This window comes from Larus michahellis, chromosome 14 (assembly GCF_964199755.1).
Source record: "Larus michahellis chromosome 14, bLarMic1.1, whole genome shotgun sequence".
In the NCBI taxonomy this organism is placed as follows: domain Eukaryota; kingdom Metazoa; phylum Chordata; class Aves; order Charadriiformes; family Laridae; genus Larus; species Larus michahellis.
The window spans coordinates 1,502,287-1,528,604 of NC_133909.1; the positions used below are offsets into that span (position 1 = coordinate 1,502,287).

General features: G+C 44.8%; 1 protein-coding gene across 3 annotated transcripts in view; it reads right to left on the reverse strand.

The window, feature by feature from the left end:
* SHISA6 (shisa family member 6) overlaps positions 1–26,318 on the reverse strand; it is a 272,644-nt gene that overhangs the window by 17,014 nt on the left and 229,312 nt on the right. For 2 of the 3 annotated variants that reach the window (XM_074607621.1, XM_074607620.1), the window contains exon 5: positions 12,068–12,130. The exons of the other annotated variant lie outside the window; for it this stretch is intronic. In XM_074607621.1, the coding sequence (XP_074463722.1) occupies positions 12,068–12,130 (63 nt within the window). The remainder of the gene's footprint in view (positions 1–12,067; positions 12,131–26,318) is intronic. 3 annotated transcript variants of the gene reach the window in all.

Genomic DNA, 26,318 nt, shown 5'->3' on the forward strand with positions numbered 1-26,318 from the left:
TGCATTAACAGGGTCTAAAGGCCAAGGAGGTAGCCACTTCAAGGATGGTCTGAAAATTAAATCAGAGGGATAAGTTCTCTGGTACAGCTGAGGAGCAGCAGAATGCCCAAGTCTTGGGTTCACGCATTCCCGTTGTCCACCCCTCTAAAGTGTGCTCATGAAGATCAATGCAACATGTGCTCAACACACACTCACAGGGTCCTTTTACCTGCTCTGAACCACGGACTGGTTGAGATTATAGCACAGCTTCTACCCAAAAGTAATTGAGCGGCAGGGGAATTTCACCTTGACAAATGTGTTGGCTTTGTGCGATGTCCAAACATTGGCTAAATTCCCTCATCTCCCACAAAAATTTTAAACAAAATCCTCCTGAGTGCAGATATTTCAGAAGAGATTTTTCTAGAGTCACAAATTAAACTGTTTCCTACCAAAAAAATTTGCAGGAGTCAGGCCATCTCCTCCCCTGCTGCCTTTCTCCTGCGTGGAGTCCTGTTTGAGTTAAACAGCAGAACATTGTTCTCCTCTCTGCGTGCTCACATTTCACTACACCCTTGGTGCTCTCCGTTGCCCAGAAGTGGACCCAGCTGTTTCCAGGCACGTCTGCGCGTGGGGATGCAGAGCTGTCTCCACAGTTTTCCTCACCGTGATTTTTCCTAGCCATTTCAAACCTTCTGTTACTTACCCCTCACGTTGTACAAACGCTTCTCAGTCAAAGACAGGCTGAGACAGTCTTGTCTTCTGGCACAAACCTGCCTAAGATTTCCCAAAGCCAGCGCGGCCAGAGCCCCCCTCTGCAGCTTTCAGCAGTTACACACCCAGTGCTCAATTCAGAGGCACCTGATCCATTTGGAGTATGCCAGGGTATCTGAGATACCCACAAAGGGCTGGAAGAAGTGATGTGGCACCTAGCAGAGACTCGATGCCACACTTGAATTACAACCACCATGTCAAAAAACCCAACACTTGCTCCTTCCTGCCCCTGTCATCAAGGATCCCATGCACTCTGCTGCTCCTCACAATGCAGCTTCCACACGAGGCAGCTTCCAGCAGAACAAATCACAGCAGTGCACTCATTCCCAGCTACAGCCAGGGTATGACCAGGAGTGGAGGAACAGCTTCGCCTCTCCTTGAGCACCAGCCTGGTACCAGCATGGGACACCCCATCTTGTGCGATCCCCCACCGCTGCCAGCATAGCAAGGCAAGGGGAAGGAAACTGCTCCTGCAGGAACGGGGGCTTGGCACGTTTCAGCAAGCACCTGCACGCTCCTCTGGGCTCAACAACTGACAGCCAATGTCAGCCACCCTGCAGAAAAGGAACAGCCCAGCTCTCTGCCAGAGCAGGATTTTGTTCCCAGTTCTCAGAAATTATGAGGCACTTTCTCACAGAAGTTAGCAAAGGTGAAAATTTCCTCTTAACAATGCAATAACCATCTTGGTTAATAAACTCTTCTTTCCTATTGCTTGTGTATGTCTCTGCACTCCTGGAATAGGGTTATTGTCTGGCAAAAATAACATAGCCCCAAGTGAGCATATAGCTCATGTGTCATCTCTCTGAGAACATTATTTTCTTGCTGATGACTTCAATCCATGTCTAATAGACTGACTGCAGGATTAGGAAGTGCATCATATTCATCAGGGCCCTGGAAAGAATTGATTAGATATTATCCAGCAAACAGAGACTATATCAGCATTGAAACTATGTCCCCACTTCTATTTGTGCTTGTGTGGCAAGGACCCTGGGGTAACATCTCTTTGCAAATTTCTCAGCCAGAACCTGTGTCTAATCTCCATTTTGCATGGAGTCATATGTATGGAGTTTGTGTTCAGTGCCAAAGCAGGAGCATTAATTGACTGCTTGCATGATGTGTGTGAAATTAAGTGACACACATTTATATGATGGGCTTGTGCAGAATCAGTGCATCTTCTTACTGCTTTTTCCATCCAGTCAGTCAGGAGCAGACAGTAATGATTTTGGCAAACGAGAAGTCACCTTGAGATCCACTACCCATCGTTCAGCAAAATAAGGGATAAACGGAAATGACCAGAGATAATTTCAGATGTCTTTTGCATAATGTAGTTTGAGGGCAAGATCAGAGAACTGAGAGGCTCTGGTAAGGAGAATTATCTTGTACAATTTATATTCTGGGATCAGTTCAGCAGCAGTTTCTTAGTAGTTCCTCATTCCTGCAATATATTTGAGTCATGCTTTTCTCGGTGTCTCTCCTTCTTGTTTGTGGTGTTTGTTGGCTCCTATGGAAGATGCAGGACGATTAATTAACAGGATGTAAATAGGAAGGCCTGCCCATTCCCTGCAAGGCAGCTGATGTTGTACACTGCTCTGCTCCCCAGCATTCCCACTCATTCCAGTCCAGCTCTACATTCTGGTCAATGGGAGATGACCACTGGAAAATGGACAATGTCCCATGGTTACTGGATTATCTTTGGAGTCAGTATTAGTCCACATTTCCCTTGACACCATCCTGCAGCCACATGCCCGTTCTGGGCACAATTTGCAAAGGTGCAAATTTGCAGAGGAACACGGAGGAAATGAAGCTCACTCAGTGTGTGGCACATACGACAGAGATGGGAACATCATCCAGCAGTGCCATTTCTCTTGGTTTCTAAATTCTCTTTGCTGCAGCCTCAAAGGAACCGCACCTTTTTATAGCCAATGCAACATCTTAAAATTCTGCCAGTGTCTCTCTGATTAATTCAGCAGGAGAGGGCTCAACTCTGCAGCATTTCCTCATCTACTGAGCATCAGCGGTTTCACAGTGCTCTGAGCAGAGTGCCACGTTGCTCGCAGGGCTGGTAGCATGGCACAGCACTGCCAAAGCCTCACTAGGCTGCACAATGCCAGCACGATAAGCTCAGGAAGGGAGCAGGCATCTCTGTGGAGAAAGACTCTTCCTTTGCAGCTCTAATCTTTCTTCTTGGACACCCACCAAGCGAGAACGGTGCATTTCTTCTCCTTCGTGAGCCAGAATTGTTGGGCCAATCCAAACCCTGTTGTATTTCCATGAGAACCAGCGGACTCATGGGCCAGGCTCAGAACGGCTCCATTTGGACCAGGCTCTTCAATAAAATCTTGCGAAGGTGCTTCCCCGGCGCAGACCGGCAGAGAGCTCCGCACCTGAGGAGCCAGGAGCATGGCCTGCACGCGTGGACTGCCGGGGGAACATGTTTCCTGCTACACTCGGTATCCTGACAAGGATATGTGGCCCGTGCTTGGCACCACATGGACGTTAGGGACTGTGGGTCCCTCTATGCGTTGGGGATTGCAATCACAGCTGGCCTCTGAGCGGACATACGGACTGGCTCCTCTGCTTTCTGCGTGCACTTGGCTGCTTTGTAATCCGTGAAGGAAAGAAAGTCACCCTAAGTCGAGCAAGAGCCTGATTCGCTGTCAGGGCTTTGCAAACTTTCAGCAAGAGGAGGGCTCAGCAGCCATCTCAGGATTTCTAAAACTGGAGACTTGTGTTGTGGAAATTAGACCTGAAGACTTCTTGAAGTGTCTTGCTCTACCCTTGTTCTTGAAAGACAGTTTCTGTTTCAAAGTGTGTTTACATGAGATGCAGAACCTTTCATGTACAAGGACAGGAGCAGATGATACCCAAGACAAAAAGTAGTGAATTTATGGCAAAGTTTTAAACAAAGCTCAAGTGGCAAAAGGGATGTGCTCCATATTTGCATATGAGTCTGCACATATGTTGTGTGAATTTTGCAAGACATTTCAACAGATGCCTTTTAAAACATTCACCCAGAGAAAGCAAACAATGTCACCTAGGAGAAGCTGATACAACCAAGCCTTCTGCTGCTCAGCTTCAGCTCTGCATAGCTTCAGTGCTCTGTCAAAGCACACACCGCTCCCCCAGCACTCCCTTCTGCTCAGCCGTTTGAAGGCTCAGACACAAAGCCTTCTCCGATTCTGATGCGAGCTCTTACAAAGCACCGCATTCCTCGGGAAAATCTGGTAGCAGCTGATGGCGTTTGGTAGCCTTCTGTGCCAAGACTTAGCACCTCCTGAGCCATCCTGGAAGTGACATACTGTTACAGCAGGCAAAGAACTGATGTTCAGAGACTCGAATTAAAATTTATAACATGTATCTTCAGTCTTTGTGGGGGGAACTATCTGTGTTTTCACACTTCTTTTTTTATGTTACAAACACTGTTATTAATAGTCTTTTGCATCTCTCATGAAGAATCTCAGAGGTTTATACATTTCCAGGTCAGATCCTCCATGGTGTAAATCAGCAGCTCTCCAGTGAATAGCTGCCCTCGTTTATATGAGCTGTAGATGTGGGATTTTAAATTCAGTCAGTGATAAAAAACCTCTGCGTATCAGGATGGTGCTAGGATTATGTCCTTCAGGGCTCACGGCTGAGAACTGAGCAGCAATCTGAAGGGGTAGGATGCAAAGAGGATGAGGTACACCAGCGCATTGCAAGACGACGCACTTAAATGCTGCAATACATACACACAGCAGAATAATATACCTGGATCCTATCACCCAGGGGCTATTAACATGAAAATCCTTCTGAGTACATAGAGTGCTTAACTGAACATAGCATAGTTACACACTACAACACGGGGTGAGAGGAATAATGTTGCCAATTAAAACTACAGTAAAGAGCATTACACTTAGCAATCCCAGCAAAAGACATATTCGCTTCTCCTTGAATTTGCTGCCTTTTCATGGTGATGCAGAAAACAACACATGGTTCTGGCACAAGAGCAGCCAGCATGTAGAATTGCGGAGAACTGGGACTCACTTTTGCCGGATTTGAGACTGTGCAATTGAAAACTGTCGGCCTGTTAACTCCTTCCACCTCTGTGAGTGCCTCATGCTCGAAGCTTGCCATTGCATGGAGGGGAAGCTGGTTCAAAAAGGAAAACACATCAGCATGTTTGGTCCTCGCAGCAGACAAGCAAGGTGAGTAAGGCAAAACTTTAGCTGCTGAGAGAAACTAATCATCCATCCTGGATGGGCCGTGTGTGACTGTCCCCTTTCAGCCCTTCGGGACTAGGGTGAGGCAGAAGCCCCAGATAGGCTGAAGGTGGTTGTGGAACCACCACAAGCTTCCAGCAGAGTCATAGTGAGCTCCACACTGATAGCCCTTCTATCAATGAAAGCGGCAAAAAACCCCTTGTCTCAGCAATTTTACGTGCTCTGATTTTTAAGATGCTGTGATTTTGCCTTCAGAACTTTTTGGTCTTTTTCACCCATCTCACATTCACTAGGAATAAAGACGCTGCTTCCCCTTGCTTATGGTTTGAGATCTCCTGCTTCTGTAAGAGGAACCTGAGGCCAGTGTCAGAGCTACTCAGCTCATGTTGGCCCTTTGCTTAACTGTATTGTCACAGGGAAGCTCCTCAGGTTCCTCCCACAGGTGAGGGTGGAGACACAGTTACATGGCTGAGTTTTAATCCACGAGCCTCAGTGTTTTATGTGGGTGGTGTAACAGCATGTGTTATGTGTTTTATGCCATGTCATGGGTGCCGTAACAATATTCATCTGCAAGTTAAGGCCCTTCATACTCAGCAGATGGGCTGCACCTTGAGCTGGGAGGCAGTTTTAGCCCTGTCATACGAAGACCATGAAAGAGTGATTTCTTTGTTCAAACAATGTGTTTAGTCTAAAAAGCAAAGACCAGTTGCTTCAGTGAGGTCCTTTATCTGTTCTCAGCCCCAGGATTGTTCTCTGCCCTCTACATCCCTGACTAAAGGAAGGTCAGCACGCATGTCATCAGAGGGTAGTCACACCGCTGAAGTCCAACCATGGCCCCGACAAATCAATACTTCCCCTGCACAGAGGTTGGCTCTGCACTGTAGGAGATTGGTAGCAAATTCTCAGGTCAAGGCAGGAAAATAGCGATCCTGGTCCACTAACGACTTCGCTCCAATCTGCTTTGTAATTGTGTACATGGAGCTGTATTGCAATCTGTGTACTTTGCTTTGCAAAGTTGGTGCTCAAAGCAGCTGAATCATCAACAGGCGTCCCCATCACGAATGGCAACCTGTGTGCATCAAAAAGCTGGCACTATGCTGTCCAGTCCTGCTAGTTGACCTGGTTGATCTCTCCTCCCACCTTCATTAAAGCCCTGCTGCTTTGCAGAAAGAGCAGTGTACATAATGTGTCTGTTCTGTAGGTTATATTCTAGAGAAATTATTATCTTCTAATTTCCTCACATATATTTCTACTGGGGATAAATCTAATTTAAACAGTCCTTAATTGTTATGATTTTGTAAACAGTGTCTTAAACACAATAGACACAAAACTCTCAACAAATTGCTGGAGGAGTTGTGACAGTATAGGGAATCATTTTCATATCTTCTGGGATTGTCCCAAATTGAAGCTTCTGGTCTGATGTTAGAAAATTGATGCAAGAATTACTTCAGCAATATATCCCCCAAAGCCCTATTACAGTGTGGGAATGAAGATGCCCTGGATTTTTGAAACGAAGAAAAGAGAAAGAAAGAAGAAAAGAAGGAAAGAAAAGAAAGAAAAGAGACAAAAGAAAGAGAAGGAAGGAAGGAAGGAAGGAAGGAAGGAAGGAAGGAAGGAAGGAAGGAAGGAAGGAAGGAAGGAAGAAAAAGAAAGAAAGAAAGAAAGAAAGAAAGAAAGAAAGAAAGAAAGAAAGAAAGAAAGAAAGAAAGAAAGAAAGAAAGAAAGAAAGAAAGAAAGAAAGAAAGAAAGAAAAGAAAGAGGATGGATGAAAGAGAAAGAGACAGGAAGGAAGGAAGGAAGGAAGGAAGGAAGGAAGGAAGGAAGGAATATAAAACAGGAATATAAAAGGAATATACACACATACATGCATATATATATAGGAATATACAGCTATAAAATGAAATTTTCCTCCATCAGAGCAAACCCAGACATCACCTGTAGGAAAATACTTGAAAAATACTTGGCCTGATTAAAAACTTGAAGTGAAGCCATTTGTTATTTATGGTGGTTTACTAATTATTTTTGAGACGATTATCAAAAGCAATGAACTGACATAAAAATTATTATATGAACTTCCTACTAACTATATTATTTAGCAATGTGCTTGTTATTTATATAGATGTAAAATGTTTATACAAGACTCTTTTGGTTAGCATAATTAAATATGCACTAAATATAATGAGATTAAACTTCAGTAGCAGTAAAAAATAAAGTAATAAGCCTCACAGAAACTGAGCCCAGGCAGTCAACGTATATTTCTGTTATAGCTGATGCTGCGCTGCCTCAGTTCTGTTTAGTGCCCCAGCTCCTATTTTTTCCCCCATATTTTAATGTTTTTATAGGAAAATAATTTTATGTGCTTATTTTGTAATGAAGATTTAATAGCTAAGCAAGATAAATTACGTATCAAAAGATTTACCTGCATTTCATATGTAAAACTTAGTTGTGCTTAGAAACTAATAACTGAGCACTCACATTCACACTTTTACATACAAAAATCACTACATTTCCAAAATCTGCTGTAGAGTTCTTCATTTGCAGCTAAAATCTGCAGCTGATGTAAAAATAAAGTCTAGAGCAAAGGAAACCCACATGAAACTTTTGATTTCAGTGAAATTGAGGTCCGAAGTCCGTCACTGAAAGCAGAATTTAGGCTGAGGTTTCTAAGGACTGTAGATACCTCTCTAATGGACATTCAGTGTCCTAGAAGTGGATTAAGTTCATGAATAGACCGACATCAGTAGGAAATCAACAGACTTCTTTAAGACATGGCTATTCAAAGTGACACTGGCTAATTCAGGGCCCTCAACAACAGCAGAAATTAAATCCTGGTATTGCAGGCCATGGGCTGACAGACTCACTTGCCTGTGGTCATTTCTCGTGATCTCCATTGGAAATTGTCTCCCCCAACATATCACGTTTTCCAAAAAAGGGGACAGACATACGTTTCACTCCTCTGTGAACCCTCTGTGCCAGCCAGGCCGGGAGAGAAGGGACACTTTCTTCTCACTCTGTGTTAACTGTGCTATGAACAGCGCTATGCTAATTAAATGATAGCAGCCTGACAGAACAGATTATATGCGATCCCACCTTTAATTAGTAGTTGTTCCTTCCTCCATCGGAAGAGTTCAGCGTAGCCACACCAGTGATCTCACGGCCGCACAGCCCATGGCGATGGGCAGACTCTGCATTGAGAAGCTGGGCGCCAAGAGCAGCAGTCCCCCAGGCCAGGTTAAACCAGAGGGTCTTGGGGCTTTAACCCTGGGGACCTGCAGTTGAAGCTGAACAGCTCAGAGAGCTAAGGTCAAATCAGCTTTTTCTTTCTTTCCTGGCTCCTTGTGAGCACAAGTTGTCCTTATCCCCTTTAATTTGCTTCTTTTCAGGTAAAAAACTGCCACGGTAGCACAAGGGCGTGCTTGTATATGGTGCTGGTAGACATTACGTGCCATTCATGGAGGGTCTATCACACTGGCACCTGCAGGGAGCAGGACACAGGCAATGGGGCAACATCAGCCCATGGAAACAGACGTTTACCATCCTCTGCCTCCCGCACCAATGTCAGTGTTGCTGACTGGGGTACAGCGGGTTGTGTCGTGGAATGGCTGCCCCGCTGCACATCTGGATCTCTCCTGTAGTAAGATCCCCAAGACCTTTGGGGGAATGAATGGGTTTGTGTCATTTGCTCTACTTTGGGAAAGGGCTAGCTGGTACAGGAAGGGGAAAGGGGAGCACAGGGAATGTGGCTGTCATCCCTCCTCCATAAGAAGGTCTCCTGCAGAGCCCTGGGCTCCATGTCTGCCACAGCTGGGCTGTGGAAAGCCTCCACTGCTCAGTCACGGGGTTGTATGAGTTTGGAGACTCGTTGTAATGGGAATTATAGGAGAAGGTAAGAAACCTGTGGAGTCCCTGTGATGGTAGGAGATGGGAGAGAAATCACCAGCCCACATCAGCTGAGCTCTCGTCCTGACAGGTATTCCAGTTTTCCACAGCCCACGCTTCCCTTCGCGTATACCAGCTCAAGTGCATCCTTGCTGGGCGAGGCAGTCCCTGGGAAGGCTGTGGGGGCTCCTCCAGGCATGGGAGGGATTTTCTGGTTGAAGTGGTGGTGTTTGGTTGGTGTTATGTCACCTGCAACCACTGCCCTGCTTGCGCCATGCTGGTAGCCTGAGAACCTTTCTCTGCTTGTTTTACTTCAGTTGAGAGCAAACTGAACTTGGGCCATGGGCAACACAGGGCATGTCTCGAGCCTCACAGTGGCTTCTTTCCTTCCTTCTGCTTGTTTCAGGTGGTGTCATTGCTCGGTGGGTGCTAGAGAGAGGCTGAGGGACAGAGCTCATGAACACGGTGCTCAGAGAGACAGCTTGTGTCCACCTACAAATTTGCATAATCACACAGAAAATGTACACCGCGTCCTACCCAGGGAGGGAACTAAATTAAACCTGTGGCGTTGATGAACTATCTCAGAATTTCAGCAGTAATTATGAATACTGCAAGCTCTTTTGATGCCTTATTTAGAAGGTCCAAATATCTTTTTGGACTCACCAAGCAGTGGCTCATCAGCAACAGCACACGAGTATCATGAACAAAAGCGTCCATGACCATATGGGTAACACAGGAATAAAATATAAATTTGAATCGTACAGATATTTGTAGTCAGATCATTCAAGTCACTTTGTACAACCAAAGCATTAAGATACAGTAAACGCAAGAAATGAGTGTAGAAAAAAAAAGTGAAAGTTTCTAATCCCAGATCATGAGCCGATCCGCTTTGATTTTTGTCTCTCAAGTACATAAAAAAGAAAAGCATCTGTCGGGGCCAGAGGGAAGTTTTAGCACATATTGTTACCTTAGGTTATTGAACGCAATAGGGACCTGATGATGGAGCAACGTTAAAACTTCTGGGCAGATGCAGGTAAACGGGACTCATCTGGCTCTGCTGGGGCAGATCTCAGAACCCAGCGTGTGCTAGGTTTGAAGAACAAGTAGTAAGACCAGACAGAAGACAATACAATTTCAACCCTATTACTCCATCTTTTTCTTCTTTTCTTTTTTTTTTTTTTCCCCTCAGGAAAGTAAAAAAGTAAACAAAATAAGTAGTCTGAAGAGCATTGGAGGCTGTCAATTCAGGTTCAATAAATACTCCTGTGTTACTGTCAGGTTTAAAGCTGACATTGTTTCTCCCGGGGTTTTTGTGAGATGGAAAAAAAACCCCTAATAATGTAGTCTTACAACTGAAAGTAACTTGCAGGCTCCGGAGCTGCCTAGCCCACCCTCTGGGAAGGAGAAACACCAAAGGTTTTAGGTGACCTTTTCAAGGGCAATTGTTCTCCCCCACTTTTTTGCAGCAAAGAAGCATGGAAATCTCTATATAAGAACACACAACTCACAATAAATCAATTCCTGAATAGTTATCAAGATGAAGTTTCAGAATTAAAAACAAATGCCAGAGCAAAAAGAATAACAAACACAGAGATTCAGAGCTGCAAGATGTGCATATTAAGATGAGATTTACCCGTCACTTACTGGTTCCCAACTAGAAGGAAGGTTCCAGCTGCAAATGCTGGAGGAATAGATCACATTCAAAGGGTAAAGGGCGCAGGGAAGAACAAGGACAAGACCAGGACAAGGCAGCAGCAGAAGAGGGAAGAAAACAGAGAGGAACTGGGGGTTCATTCAGAGGTTGGACTGATTGCACAGAGACAGGGGGAGCCGCTGATTTGGGTGGCAGTGACTGTTCTGGGTTTGGATGGAGCCAGGAAACTGCAGGTGATTTGACTGTGTGGTCTGCGATTGCTACAACGCAGGGAGGGACATGCTGCCCACGCTCAGCTGCTGCTCTGGGGCCAAGGAGACCAAAAGGAGGAGGGAGCTAGGGCAGGGGAGGCAGAGGGGCTGGAGGGACGGGGCTGAGCAGAGAGGGATGGCGTTTCTGGACGTGGAGGAAGTGGAAAAACATCTCCAGGCTGGGATGAGATGGCGGAAACATAGGGGAAAACAAAGTAGTATCTTCTAATAGCATCTGAACTCTTGAAACGGGCTAAAGTACGACACCCCCAAGCTTATTAGGTCAAGAGGGCTGGATAGAGAGGTGCCAATAAATGTGCTGAACTGTGTAGAGAGGTAAGACAAGTTAAAACTGTGTTTTTTCAGAGCTCAGCAAGAGCACTGTCAGAAGGGGTAGTAACACATATGAAGCTGTTTGTCTACAAAGACCAAACCCAGGGGAGCTTTGGAGGAACTCTGAAAGGGCTGCTCTCACCCTTTAGAGGGATGACCAGACAGGTTGTATGGTGGTCATCGGCTGCCCCAGACGTCTCCTGCAGTGTCACTCCTGAGGTTATGGGGATAGGTCAGTGCTGGTCCACCCTGTGGTGGGTGTAGGAACATGAAAGGTGCTCTGGGTTTTGTAAGTTCCTAGGCTCAGAGAAATGTTATTTTTCCACAGCACAATAAAGGGGATTTGGAAGGGTGTGAGAGCAACCACGGGAACTGGTTTAGAAAGAGGGACTTCTGCTTATGAAAGTGGGTGGGGAGAATCTCTTAATGGTCTTTACCTATCCTGCATACTAGAAACTAGAGACACTGAGCAGTGAACCAGGGGCTTCAGTAGGTTATCCCATCCAAACCCATGGGAGTATGGGCTGGACAGCTTGGATTTAGCTGTGAAACCAAACTCTGGACACATATTGTTATGCCAAAATCATGTCTTCTTAGGAGCCCTTGCCCCATGTCACTGTCCTTCTAACCTATCTTAGAAATATGCACAAGCAGCACTATAAGGTGAGTGGCTTGGCTGACAAGATGGACTTTGGTTATAATTTTTAGTCTTGTGGCCAGTTAAATCTGACAGCACCTTGATGTGGAAGGGAGAAAGTAGCAATCAGACATGGGGAAACACAAGGTTGATAAGTAAAATTATAAAAGACTGGGCCATATTTCATTGTGCACGCTATTTAAAAATATGGTCCTATGTTTAATGTTAATGGAAACCATCATTCATGCATCATTGCCATAGGAACATTTCTATTAACATTAAACATACTTTGGTACCAGTAAATGTTACTGGCTGGCAGAGGAAAGTTACAACATGTGTAATTTTGCTCTTCGTTTTCTCTTACCATGTGTAGGTGTCTGGGTGGCACTGTTTAGTATCAGGTGATTATAATTTTGTTCTTGGTCATCTGAAATTCACAGAAAAAAAAGAAATCCCTTTAAGAAACAGCTTAGCATACCCACTGATCTGCAGATGATAATTACAGCTCACAGTATTCACAGGAAATCTCAGCATGATTAAAGAAAGGAGAAGAAAATGCTTAAGGAAGCAGAAGATTCTGTTATGTAGTTCACTTAAAATTCCAGATGCAAGAAGAACACGATAATGTGAAATGGCTCTCCTTCTGCTGAGCCTGCAAATTAGGGTTATCTGCAAAGGTAAGAAGCATGTCCAGACAGGAACAAACCACAGCTGGTGTACCGACATCGGTGGTGTGTTCCTGGGAACTGCTGGAACCTCGCAGCCCCGACTCCACCGCTCCAGCTCCATCCAGCATGGAGGTTTTCAGGACGATAGCCCCAACCACACGAAAAACAGACTCTCCCACTGTGACCACAACCACCACAACAACGTCCTGTGTGAGTACAGGGAAAGATCAAATAAGTGCCCTCAAAAATGCAGGATGTAGCTGCACGTGGGCTGTAGACTCCCTCCCCTGAGGAGTGAGAATCCCGTGAGACCTGATGCATTCAGTATTACATACACCGTGTTGCAAAGTAGGAGGAACGATCAATGGCAGAACAACTGCTACCATTGTGGTTAGTAACCACCCTTTGGGTTGGAAAACAACTTTCTCTCTTTCTCACTGTAATAAAACCACCAGATAAGTGACTACTGATAAACTTGTATCATCTCTAGTTTCCGGACAAGCCTTCAATAAGGAATGAACTCTTTGTCCAGATCTTTACAGCTCGTTATGGAACTGTAGTAACGTAGGGTGAGAAGAGATTTCAAGAAATCTTCTTGCATCTCATGCTGTCCCGGTGCAGGATGGGCTAGTCTGATGTCTAGTCTGCTATCCTGAAAAACCTAACATGGATGTTTCACTTTCTCCCCAGAGTATTTGTTTCATTAGGTCTTTCCTACTGCTTTTTAGGCCAATTTCTTCTTTCCTGTCTACCGGGGACATGAAGAAAATTCCCCGTATTTCTGCAATAATTTCTTATGGCAAAGCTGTTACTATGTGTTCCCTTAACCTTATTCTTCAAGCTAAAAAATGCAATTTCCATTATGATTCCCTATAAAACTTCCTTTGCCTTTGAGTATTGTCATTTTAGCATCCTATGCTCTCTCCGATTGACCTAGATCCTTCTCAAGTCTGGAATACAGTCTGAGACATGTTCCTGAGAAGAGACCTTACCAGTACAGAGTGGAGTGGCTGGATTTTTCACAGCCATCTACTCTTGTTCATACAAACTCGCATGATTTTTTTTTTTTCCTAGTTCATATGAAGTTTGTGATCCTCTATGATTCCTTATTGCTTTTATAAAGAACTGCTGCTACCTGTCCAATTGTTCTTCAACATATACAAGGCCTTTTAGTATTCCTGTTTCAGTCCAATGTGTAGAACTTTTCTTCATCTAATCAATTTATTTTCTGTTTATTTCTGCAGTTTGTCAAGAACATTTTAAATTCTAATCGCGTCCTCTTATAGACTTGTGGTCATCCAAGCTTCGTATCATCTGCAAATTTAATAAGCACATTCCTTTTCCACCACTAACAAAAAGACGAAATGCAGAACCACATCAGTTCATCCTTCTACTGATATTTTGTTACCTTTTAGGGTTATTCAGCCATTATGGCATCTACCCTATAGAGGTCCATTAAGAACATGCTTCTCAAATTAGTCTCACATTAGTTTCCCAGAAACTGCTGAAAATCTTGCTAAGGTCATGATCCTCCATATAAGCTATTTCTCCCTGGCCACAAAACACAATAAAAAAATAAAAATAAGTTTAGCTTGATGAGATTTATTTCTGAGAAGTCCATGTTGGCTGCTACTTTATCTCACTGGAAACTCATCTCCCTGTCCAGCATGCCAAACGTCTGTGTACAGCCAGGATTAAAATCAGAGGTTATTTATTTATGACAACAGACTGGACACCTTAGCTTACTTCTCCATCCAGAAAACAGGCACTCATATACACAGACAGATGAACCTACAGAAAGGATATTAGCCTGGCTACCAGTATGTGATGAGCAAAGCTTGAGAGGAGACCAGGTTCACCCAGACACCTAAAGTGCCCTTGAATAAGTGACTGCAGGTTGCCTAAGTTGGAGTTTTCCTTTGGATCCTCCACTGCTGGTTGCTTTTAGCAAGCAAAAATCCTGCAGTGACTACTTTCGTGACTTTACTTCAGTTTCTGCTCTAGTCTAATCTCACTTTAACATGAAAACTGGACTGGAGGATGGGTGGGACAAATGAAAAACTGAATATTTCTGGAATCCCTATAACAGTCCAGAGGGATTTTCAAAGATCTGGGATCAGATGGGACACTTTTCATCTAGTTTCCAGCAAGAATGATACAGAATCCCGCTCGCCATTTTCTGCACTAGGTTTTAACTGTTTCCGGAGTTCAAGCAGACCTTTTCAGTAATATGATTTTAAAAGACTGTATGGGATGGTAAGTCTGATACTAAAAGAAATAGCTGCGGTATTTTTAATCTTCATTACCATAAATTACAACATACTTTAGATCTTAACTGAATCATCTGGCTTGAACTCCTGTTAGCTCTTTCACATTTTTTTGGTGGGAGTAAGAAAACAATTTATTACTAGAGAGCTCTTCCACATGTAGATATTTCTAGATCATGAGGCTTGTATAATCATCAGTTTGATTATTCTCTTAGATAATCTAAATAGTCTCTCCTTCTAAAAAGCTGTGGGGCTAAGGTCTGGGCCAGTATGTATGGGTGTAATCAGATTCGGTTCATGACATTGTCAAGCAGAAATGTGTTTTGAACATTACTGTTAGACCGGTGTTCAGTCATTACAGCCAGCAGTGGGGCTGCTGGGAATGCCAGACACACAGCTTTGTAGCAGCCTCCTCTATGCTGAATTTTTAGGGTTTTTGGTTACAAAGGCAGCTGTTTTGTACAGTGTATATTAGGGATGTCTGTGTCCTGAGAAGAGCTGTTTCTTACGGCTGGTTTTCTGTTCATAAAATCACAGAATCACTAAGGCTGGAGGCACCTCTGGAGATCGTCTAGTTCAACCCACTGCTCAAGGCAGGGTCAGCTAGAGCAGGTTGCCCAGGACCATGTTCATTAAGGTTCTGAATGTCTCCAAGGATGGAGACCCAAATCCTCTCTGCAAATCTTCTTCCAGTGTTCAACCACCCTCACAGTAAGTCAGGTTTTTCTTATGTTTAAGTGGAATTTTCTGCATTACAATTTGTGCTAATTGCCTCTTGCCCTGTCACTGGGAACCACTGAGAAGAGCCTGGCTCTCTCTTCTTTACTTACCCATCAGTTATTTACGTACATCGATGAGATCCCCCTGAGCCTTCTCTTCTCCCGGCTGAAAAGAGCCAGCTCTCAGCCTCTCCCATTACAGCAGATGCTCCAGTCCCTTAAGCATCTTCCTGGCCCTTTGCTGGACCCACTCTAGTTTGTCCATGTCTCTCCTGTACTGGGGAGCCCATCACTGGTCCCAGCACTACAGACGTTTCTCACCAGGACTGGGCAGAGGGGAAGGATCACCTCCTCTGACCTGCTGGCAACACTCCTCCAAATGCAGCCCGGGATGCTGGTGACCTTCTTTGCCACAAGGGCGCGATGCTAGCTCATGTTCAACTTGGTGTCCATCGCATATTTTATCAGTTATTTTACCCACCATTTATTAACTCATTTGTAAGTTATTAAATTTATTTTTGAAAGTTGAAAACTAGGTAGTGAGTAATGAGCCTGTTGTATTTTTTGATGACCTCTCCTTGACATTTGCAGCTGATAAGCTCATTGAGCATGACTGAATTGCTATACAGCCACTCCTGAAAGCCTTAGAAAGTGAAATATTTCTCCAGGAGGCCTCCATCCTTCCATATTTTATAAAGTAGCCTGTGGTTCCTATGCTAGTCCCTCTGGGTTTCAGCCAGGCGTAGGGCTGCAGTCATGCAGGGTAGCTAAGGACAGCAAGGACTTCCAGCCTGGTTACAGCAAAGCTAATTTACAAATCAAATCACAGAAAACATCCAAACGCCCAAACTGTTTGTCCTCTTCTCAACTAATGTTGCTTACACACTGCAGGAGCTGACAGATAAAAGGTTACACAGAGATGGAGACACTTGTGTGTGCGAAATGCAGGCATTTAAAACAGTAACGGATATAACCTGAACACATTAATTGTTTCAGAAGGGAAACAACAAAGGTTTCTGTCTCCTGAAAACACAGAGTACTCCAGTGCAGTCATTTACTCTCCCAACCTCACTCCTGGGTGAAATTGTGTCTTCACTGAAGACAATTACACCTGCATCTACATGAACAGGATCTATTGTCTTCTCATTCTGCTCAACTTTCCATTTCACCTCAAATACTTTCTCTTTCCCCTTCCCTTCCCTTCCCTTCCCTTCCCTTCCCTTCCCTTCCCTTCCCTTCCCTTCCCTTCCCTTCCCTTCCCTTCCCTTCCCTTCCCTTCCCTTCCCTTCCCTTCCCTTCCCTTCCCTTCCCTTCCCTTCCCTTCCCTTCCCTTCCCTTCCCTTCCCTTCCTTTTTTTTTTCCCTCTAAAAAACTCAAGCACTTTGAGGCTACTGCTTAACAAACGGCATCCAAAATAGTCAGACCCTGAATTATTGGCATTTTCATGTGGCTAAGCTAATCAGGCATCTGAATGCGGCACTGGGCTTCATTTACCACTTCTGTAGCCTATTGTAAACACTTTCTAAGCAATAAAATGCTTTAAAATGATGGCTGAGCCTTCCTGCACCTCTTCAGGTTTAACAAGATAATGCTGTTAATTGTGAAGTGCCAGTTAGGCAGAAGCATATCTATTGTAGAGACAAGGATCTGAGTTCAAAGCTATTTACTAGGAAACTCCATTAGGGAAATAAAGGATTCACAGTGCTCTGAATTGCCAGACCACAATATGAAATTTCTGAGCACAGCTGGAGGAGTGATCAGATACAATAACCACCAAAAAGAATGAGACGTTTTACTGGCAGAAAGGAAACCAGTGTTCCCAGCCCCTTTGCAATCTGGGAGAAGACATGTAGACAGACAGGGATTTTAAGGGTTTCAGGTTTTTTCCCCAAAGGAAATGGGTTCACATAGCAAGGCCAGAACAAACTGCTGCATCCCACGCAATTACACCTGTGGTCTATATGTGACTCCAGTAGCCGCTGCTCTGGGAAATGGAACTTTTCACCCACGTGGGGAAGGGGCGTCTGTGATGGGGTACATTTATGAAAGAAGGGAAGATGCTGCTGAACGAGATGAGACACTGCAGGGAGAAAGAGAAGGCTGTAGGTTCTGGGAAACACTAAGGGATAAGTTTCTGCCTAGATGGCCTTGCTGCTATGTTGAGGTGACCTTTCTGCTGCAGCTACCAACCTGTCTAAGCATTTCAGAAGCTCTCGGTGCTGCTGGGTAGGATACACCAGTAAATACCTGCACTAGTTTGGAGTACAGTGAAACCAACCCAAATATAGGCTGCTGCTGACAGGAGCAGGGCAGCCCCATCTCCCGCCCTGACTGTGTCCCTGCACAGGAGAACCTGTACAGCTGCCCCGCAAGCCCTGGGGAAGTGGTCCAGCTGAACACACAACATGCACGGTATGATCAGCCAGAGCGGTGCCCAACCAGGCTCCTCACCCTGCACCCCCACGACCACCAGTGCTGGCACCCACAGGCCCTAGCACCCTACTTTTGCTGGTGGCAGTGACATCTTGGACCCTGAAAAGGAGAAATGTTCTTCCAAGTTCAGCACCTAGTTGCTAGTTCAGCCAAGGAGCCTGTGCACCACGGCTGAGTCCTTGCTGTCTCGCTTCTCCCTGTCGCTTCCTCACTTTTCTCCATGTCTCTGGGTGGAGGTGACACTCAGACAGGCGGCCCAGCACAGTCAGACCAGGCATCTAAGAGGTGGTTTCTGCTGTGCTTGGAGTCAGGGCTCAAGCAGGTGTGTGAGAGGGGTTCAGGTGATCTCCTAAACTCCCCAAGAGTCTCTCTCCTTAGTGTCCTCAGCCTGTGTTTGAAGACGGAGAGGAGGGATCCCTCTATTTATTCCTGAAATTTCACTGAGAGTGCACATGCATTTTTCATAGAATCATAGAATCATAGGATTATAGATTGGTTCCACCCCCCTGCCCTGGGCAGGGACACCTCCCGCTAGACCAGGCTGCTCAAAGCCCCGTCCAACCTGGCCTTGAAAAGACTTAGTCTAGTGTCAGCCATGGCATCTAACGATTCATTTCAAGAAGCTCAAATGTCTTTTCCATGAGGATGATAAAACATGAAGCTACAATTTTCTCAGTGAATATGGAGAGTGTTTTATGGCCCTGCAGTAACTGAACGACTTTGGCGCTGGGGTAACATCAACTCCCTCAGATGTCTCTGGGCTATGGTCACCGTGAGTGCCCAGAGCAAGCCAGAGCTGGCCCTCGTGACCTGAGAGCACCCCTAATGGGCAACTGAAATCAGAGCACCTGGCTTAGCTCCAGGGGTGGGATGGTACCAGGCAGCCCTTCATCCCCTTCTTTGCAGAGGTGGGTCAGTCTCCTCATCTGCTGAGGTATCGATCTCAGCATTGAAAGGAGCTCTTCTTCCTGGGGTCAGAACTGACAGCTCTGACTTGCAACATAAATCACTAGCACAACTGTCTGTCTCGAGGAGTGAAAATCCACGTAACTGATGAAGAAAATTTTAAATAGCCCCCAAAGAGTTCCCATTGCACTTCTTATCCAGGAGATCCTCTTAAGAAACAATCTTTTTACGTAAGGACTTAACCTTTCCTTTGGTACTTGGTTTTAGCCTTCTCTAGGGTATATTTTTTTCAGTCTCAGGGATTTCATATGTGTTTATTGCTAATAAAAACTAGACTTATTGTGTTCTATAAGGGAAAAAATATCAAGTGTCAGAATATGGAAAGAAAATGCTGTATTTTCCAGCTTGTCTTTCCTAATAAAGTTCCCTATAAAAACTGCAAAGCAAGGAAATTTTTTAAATATGCCAACTATATTACAGATATATGATAGTTCTGACAGTCATGCAATATTTTGCATTAGTTTTACAGTATTTATTAAAGTACTGGCAACTGCTCTGAAATCTATAGTTGACGGGACAAAAGAAATAGACTAAACAGGAGCAATCAACCTATGAAATACAATTCCTTGCCTTCTGGCCCCTGGTCTTTTCAGCAACCTCAGCATTTGCCTACCTTCAACCTTATTCCCCGGAGGAGATTTTCGGAGAAGGGCGTAACAAGCGGTTTGTTTTCCTGATGACAAGATAACTGTTTGGCATGTGCACTAATGAAGAGAAAATCCCTTTCAAGGGCTAATCCTTCAGAGTACTTAAATACAACAAAAGACTTCAGGCTTTAGGAACTGAAAGAAATTCGGACCCCAAAGGCAGGGAGGAAAGCAGACCAAAACCGGGTGATGAGAATGTAAATACTTCCAGCATAAAGCTACTCATTTATCACCTGCCTGCCCCCCTCCAGCATTTTCTATTCACGATTTGTAGTCCAGAGGGGAACCCTTGAGCAAATGTCCTTTAACCACTGCTACGCTGGTCAAGCAAAGCGGAGCGGTGTCCCTGGGCGAGGGGAGGCATCAACCCTTTGCTGGGCAAAGCCTTTTCCCACTAGTTTCAATGAGCCAGAGGTGGTGGCAGCTCCCAGCGCTGGGGACGCCCCAGGGAACTGGGGAGACTCAGCCCATGGTCCCCTCCTGAGGGAGCTCTGCCCAGCCAACCTGGACTCTGCGGAGCCTTATCAGAGGTGATGAGCAAATGAGCACTTAGCCTAATAGATCGTCAAATCCCAGCTGTCTTTCATCTACATTAGCCAAAACTTCATACTTTCATGCTGTGAATATCCTGCTTGAAGAATGTTTCTGCATCTGGCTAATGATATCCAAACAAACCGACCCCTAAAAAAGGGACTGTAACAAGGGTCACACAAGACAAAACCAAAAATTAAGCTACTAGTAAAGTCAGCATGTCAGTCATTAAAAGGGTTGGAAAAGACAGATTAAAGGCTGTCCCCACACCCTTAGTTTGATATTCATTATGTCAGGTTTTTGTTCTACCATTCCAGCCTATTTTTCAACTGTAATCCTGTGACTCATTCATTGAACAGGATGCTCGGGGAATAAGGCAGCTATTCAAGAGTTATTTTAATCCTCATTAAGCGGTGAATGGCCCTGTTCTTTAGTATCCCACGCCATCCAAATCCTGCACTGATTATGGTACTGTTATTTTCCATGCAGGCTTTCCTCTAGTGCTCATCGAAGCCTCACAAACAGCCTCCAGACTCCCACTGCAGGTAGGATGGGGTCTGTCAGCCCCAGATTTAAGCTGAGCCAGAGAGCAATTGTACTTGCACCTGCAAGGTTTCAATACTTTTGAGGAACAGCTGTGGAACGCTCAGGTCAGATTTTTCAGATCACACAGGGGATTTTTAATAGGATTTTGCAAGCATAAATCAGATGCTAATTAATCATACCACTTTTGTGGGGAAGTTAAGGCAGGTGCAACTGTTTCGGGTTTACATGTGGGGAAAATGATGACGGCAGGTGGAATCACTTCCCTGTGGCCACACGGTAACACGAGGAGGACTGGAAGTGCGCCCCCCAGCCCAGGTCTCCCCCAGGCTTGTTACTGCTCTCCACCACAACCCTGCCGGCCACAGCAGCGAGAGCACACCCTGCCCGATTACGGTTGTGACAGCTCACCAGAGCTCGACACTTTTGTAAGTCTTGTTGCAGGTGTTTGAAACTTAAGGAACAGGAAACCAAAGCAACTTTGAAAGGCTCCGATTAGCTGACTAGCTCAGCTTCCTCCAGGCATTTCCCACGAGGCAGACCCTGCCGTTTCACCCACATCAGCAGAGACTCCCAGGAGGGCCCCAGCAGCCTCCAACAGAAGCTCCCCTCCTGCCCACCCTGCTCTGCATCCCCTGAGCAGCACCTCTGAGGGCAGCCAAAGCTGTCGCCACCTGCATGGTTCATAGAATGATAGAATGGTTTGGGTTGGAAGGGACCTTAAAGCCCACCCAGTGCCACCCCCTGCCCTGGGCAGGGACACCTCCCACCAGCCCAGGTTGCTCCAAGCCCCGTCCAACCTGGCCTTGAACCCCTCCAGGGATGGGGCAGCCACAGCTTCTCTGGGCAACCTGGTCCAGGGGCTCACCACCCTCACAGCAAACAATTTCTTCCTAATACCTAATCTAAATCTCCCCTCTTTCAGTTTAAAACTGTCACCCCTCGTCCCGTGGCTCCCCTCCCTGCTCCAGAGTCCCTCCCCAGCTTTCCTGGAGCCCCTTTAGGGACTGGAAGGGGTTCTAAGGTCTCCTCAGTTGCATGGATTCTCCGTGTTCTGCTGGCATGGCAAGGTCAGGCTAGTGTTTCTCACACCTGCAGCTGCTGTTGTCAGCAGGATTTGCGCTGTGGACTTGGCTGCAGGAACTCCCTGGCAGTGGCAAGAGAGAAGCCTGGTTCACCTGGACGCCTGTCAAGTGCTTCCCCTGCCCTGCCCACCGCCTGGAGCTGCCATTCGGTGCCTCGTGCTTCTCAGTCCTTGGGGCGGCTACAAGCCTCCCACACTACACAGCTGTGACTTGTGCCCAGAGCTACTCTGTCCAAGCAGTGCTCAAGGCAGATATTTTATTTGGAAAATGCCCAACAAGTAAATAAAAACTGTGTGAGTTAATGTTTCACAGGAAACTTCAACTCAGTCATTTGCTACGTTTGACCTCTTGTTTTCACAGTTTAAATGGAAGTCTTTCTAACCTCTAAGTACTTATCCATGATTACAAGCAGAGGCTTAGTCTACCCAGACAAGGAAAGAAATGGCAGAAAACATCGCTCTGGATGAAGTACTTGCTCTAACTGAGCAAGTTCCTGATGGAAAGTTATGATTTTACTGTTGGGCTTCCCACAAAGAGTGTTGCATATCAGTAGATTTTTTTTTATGTGATTGGGCACGTATATCTACAGGCACATAACATGTGAGTGCATGTGCTTTGTGCATGTAGCTGCCGACACATACATCTAGGTACCAGCTGGTCCTCATCGCAGAAAAGCAGGGGAGGACAGGGGTCATTTCACTTCTGCATCTTTGTGACTTTGCAACAAGTAGGTACGTGCACTGCAGCCCCAACTGCTTCACAGCAATGGGTTCATTCATTATTTTAAGGCTATAGGAGATGGGGGTTTAAATACACTGTAAGAAATCAAGCAGAAGGTGAATGTACAAGTGCAGGTGGAAAATACTGAGCTGCAACGGGCACTGAAGTTCTGGAGGTTACGTCTGACCACTTCAAAAAAACAGCATGGCCCACTGAGCTACGCCAAAAAACGAGGTGGAAAATAATCCTTCTCCCCCAAACACCTGAGTAAAAATGAGCAGCATGAGGAGGACTGTCTCGTACAACGGGGCTTCAGGTTCACTCACAAAACCGCGTCTCCTCTGTTGAAAGCATGCACAAACTCACACACTCATTCACAGCGGAGCCTCTTCCTCCCACACACACCGTATATCCAGGGATGGAACAAGTACCATGAAAACCATGCCCACTCATTAACTCCCTACACACAAGCACATTTCTCCTTCACGGTGCATTTATGTAGATACTCGCTGACTCTTTCAAAAGCCCCAAAGTGCCAAACTGCAAAAGCAAACTGTCTGGAAGAGCTTGGTATGAGGAAAATACAACTTTTGTTTTTAGGGAACGACAGCTAAAAAGTACACCTACAGAAAAACAAAGCCACATGAAGAATATTTCCCAGTCTCGGATAAAATGTTATTTTAAAAAACAGCAACACCGCAGTGAAGATAAAGGTTACACAGGGCTCCAAATATCCCTCTCCAAGGAAACCGATACCTTTTGAAGCATCTTTGGAAAGGCTGTTTTCTTGATGAAGAAATGTTTTTTTCCTCCGTGTAAACAACAGAGGATGAGATCTATCAAAAAGGGCAGCTTTTTCCAATGCTAACAGAGCCTTGCGAGACTCACCAGCAGGAGGCTCTGGAAAAGAGACGTATCCTGCGTGGGAATTTCTCAGCAGCAATGCCTCTGCTTGTAGACAGCGATGGCTACAATGACCCCCCTGCCCCCAAACGGGAACGTTTGAACTCACTTCTGATGAGCAATAGCATTTCATACTTTATTTGCTCTGATTTTCCTTGTTTTTGATTTACTCACTGTTGCCCTTTCTCGCATGCTCCAGCATAAATCAGGAAAAAGAAGTGGTGAATGAATAGCAAAAATCCAGATGAAGGGAAAGAACAAGGACTTTCTTTTTGTGAGAGAAAGCTCCGCACGGCTGGTGGCAAACCCCAGAGGACAAACTTAGCTGGTGTTGACAGTCAGTGCCTGGGATCCCCTCTGTGTTTGAGAGCTTCACACTGACTCTCCAAACACAAAGTAATTAGATAAATATGGACTGGTTTTCTCAGAAATCAAACAGCTGAGCAGGCTGCATGACTAACGTTAGACAGCAATGCTCAAACAGCATCTGGGGGAGCAGTCCTGCATGCTGACCTTTGGAAACACGTTTAAAATACACAGATCACGGTGAAAGCATATGGTCAGAATAGAATAAAACGTGTCCTTTAAAGGGCATTTCTGAAGATGAAGTTGATTTTAGAAGGTATAAATAGTATGGTTTTCTAAAGCAGGATTAGTTAAATGCAATCTTTTGTGGAACACAGCCAGCTACTGCACATTCAGAGCGGAGCGATAATTATGCTAATACCTTCCGAAGAAACACATGGTCGTTTTTAACCCCATGGTATTGGCAGGAAGGAGAAGGAAAGGGAACACAAAGTCCTCCCCCTGTTTTTCCCTCTTTCATGAAGTATAGAGAGAAACAAAAAGTGAGGATGAAATCACTGCAAGAAGGGCAGTGAATTCCCGTGAGTCTAGCGGGGCTGGGCTGCGCTTCCACTTTGGGAGCAGAAGTCACAAAGACCCTGTTCACGGACACCTTAGGAAACACCCGGGGTGGCTGGCTGTCCCATTTATACAGAAAAGGCACAGGATTTGGCAGAAAGCTAAGAAGCCTCCTTGCTTGTTACACTCCCAGCATAATTCAGGGGAAAAAACGTCTTATTTGGATTCCCATGGAACCAAATGGCTCAGAATCGGTGCTTGTTCTGTCACTCCGGGCATTACAAGAGGAAGCCCCAAGGCCAGCCAGGAGGGTGGGCTGCAGCTTGGGGTGAGCAGAGCAGAGTCCAGTAAGGCTTTTCCAGCCTTTGTTCTGGCTTAGGAGTGATAAGAGTGCCACCAACATGATGATCAAGATAAGCAGACTCTTAACTCCTCAACTGATTTTAAACCACTCTCAAGTCATAGAAATTCACCTGCTCTTAATCTGCCGGCAAGACATGGCCAGCCTCAAGGCGTTCAGACGGAGAAATGGGGACTTTCTCTTTATATTACACAGCTCTCTCCTGGGGGTCGGGAACAAGAATGTGTGCCTCTGATTGCTTGAAGTTACTGTCATCCTTTTGCTGATTTCTGGCTTTTTGTTTTCCTAGATGCAGTACTTGTTTGTGTGCTTTTTAAGTGCTAAACATGGCTTTGGGCCAGTACTTTATAGACAATTAAGATCCAGATACAATCTAACACTGATCATATTCTTAACTTTAAGCATATAAGTGAAGTCACTAGCACTAATCAAGCACTTAAAATGAACCATGGGCCTAAGTGCTTTACTAAGGCAAAAAGAAAGTGGCACCATGTTAAGGAAGAACTAAAAGCTCTATTTAAATCCATCCCTAATCCTAGCAGCAATTAAGCAGATGGTTAACTTTAAGCATCTGCTTAAGTCTAACTGAAGTTACATTAAACAGTGGCTTTCAAAATAGCACTTCTGTAGGAATATCTGCTTATGACAGTGTCAAAATCTAGCTTTTTACTATTAATTACCTTTTCTGTTCTTGCAGTGTTTCCATTCCATCAGACTTGATGTGGGAGAAGGCGACACATACTCTTTGAAGGAGCTGAGGACAGATGTAGTAACTCCGACCACCAGCAGTACTATGTTCCTTGTATGAAACACTGATCCTTGCATATTTTATGCATGTTTATTATTTTAATTTTTGAAAAATAAATATTTAATTAAAAAGCCCTTTTCCATATGGTGTAATTAGAAATTTTCTGCGTGGCCAATTCAAAAACGGTTGAAATGACGAAATACTATTTTTTTTTTAGTAACTTTCTTTTGTGTGTTTGTAATTCTCAGAGCAACTGAGATGTTGGGAAAACTGGATTACTCTTAAAGGGGGAGAAAAAATTTATTTCAAATTAGAAAATCCGGATGTGCTTAGAAAAACTTGCTATATTGGGAAAGCAGGGTCTGAGTGCGATCTCTCTGTATTTCCTAGTAGTGGCCTTACACAGACTTTAAAGTCCAGCCAGTCCAGGAAACCTGCTTGATTTCAGTGTATGAAATTGCGTGACACCTTGAATGATCTCTAAATAATTAATCTGCCTATACTGACAATAAGCTACAGTATTTATCATATATTTAGGTCAAATATGTCTTATTTTGGGGAATCCTACGATAACTGATGAAGTAACATCTTTAAAACTAGTGCTGCTAGCTGTGCATCCTGGTACCTCTTTCCATAGAAAATGAGCATCCCCTGAAACAAACGCTTGTGTGTCCAATTGTCCCAGTTTTAGCACAAGTGTAGTATTTCATCATAAATCTTTAAAGCCCCGGGTTCTCGAATCATTTGATTAGGTAGGAATTTCATCTGGCTTTTCATTAAAGGGAGATCACTGCCTGCTTTTCTGTAAAGAAGCAGCAGCAACAACACTTTGCACCTTGAAGGCCCTGAAGGCAAAAGGCAAACAAAAACATCACCATTTATTTATTTTGAACTTGTGGTTTTTAATCCAGCCTCAGATTTGTTTTTGGATCTCATTTGTGGTTTCTTTAACACACGTGGTTGGCAATACTGAAACTCCCCTGATAACTTATGCAATATTTACTACCTTTCTGTACTGAAACCTGGCAATATGGCAGAGTATAATATTTATCGCAGTATGAACTGCTCTTCTGTAGGTAAAGCAATTTCTGTTTATTTACTCACTCACTGCCTTCCATGGGAATACTTATGTTAGCAAATTTGATGCTCAGCTATGCTTG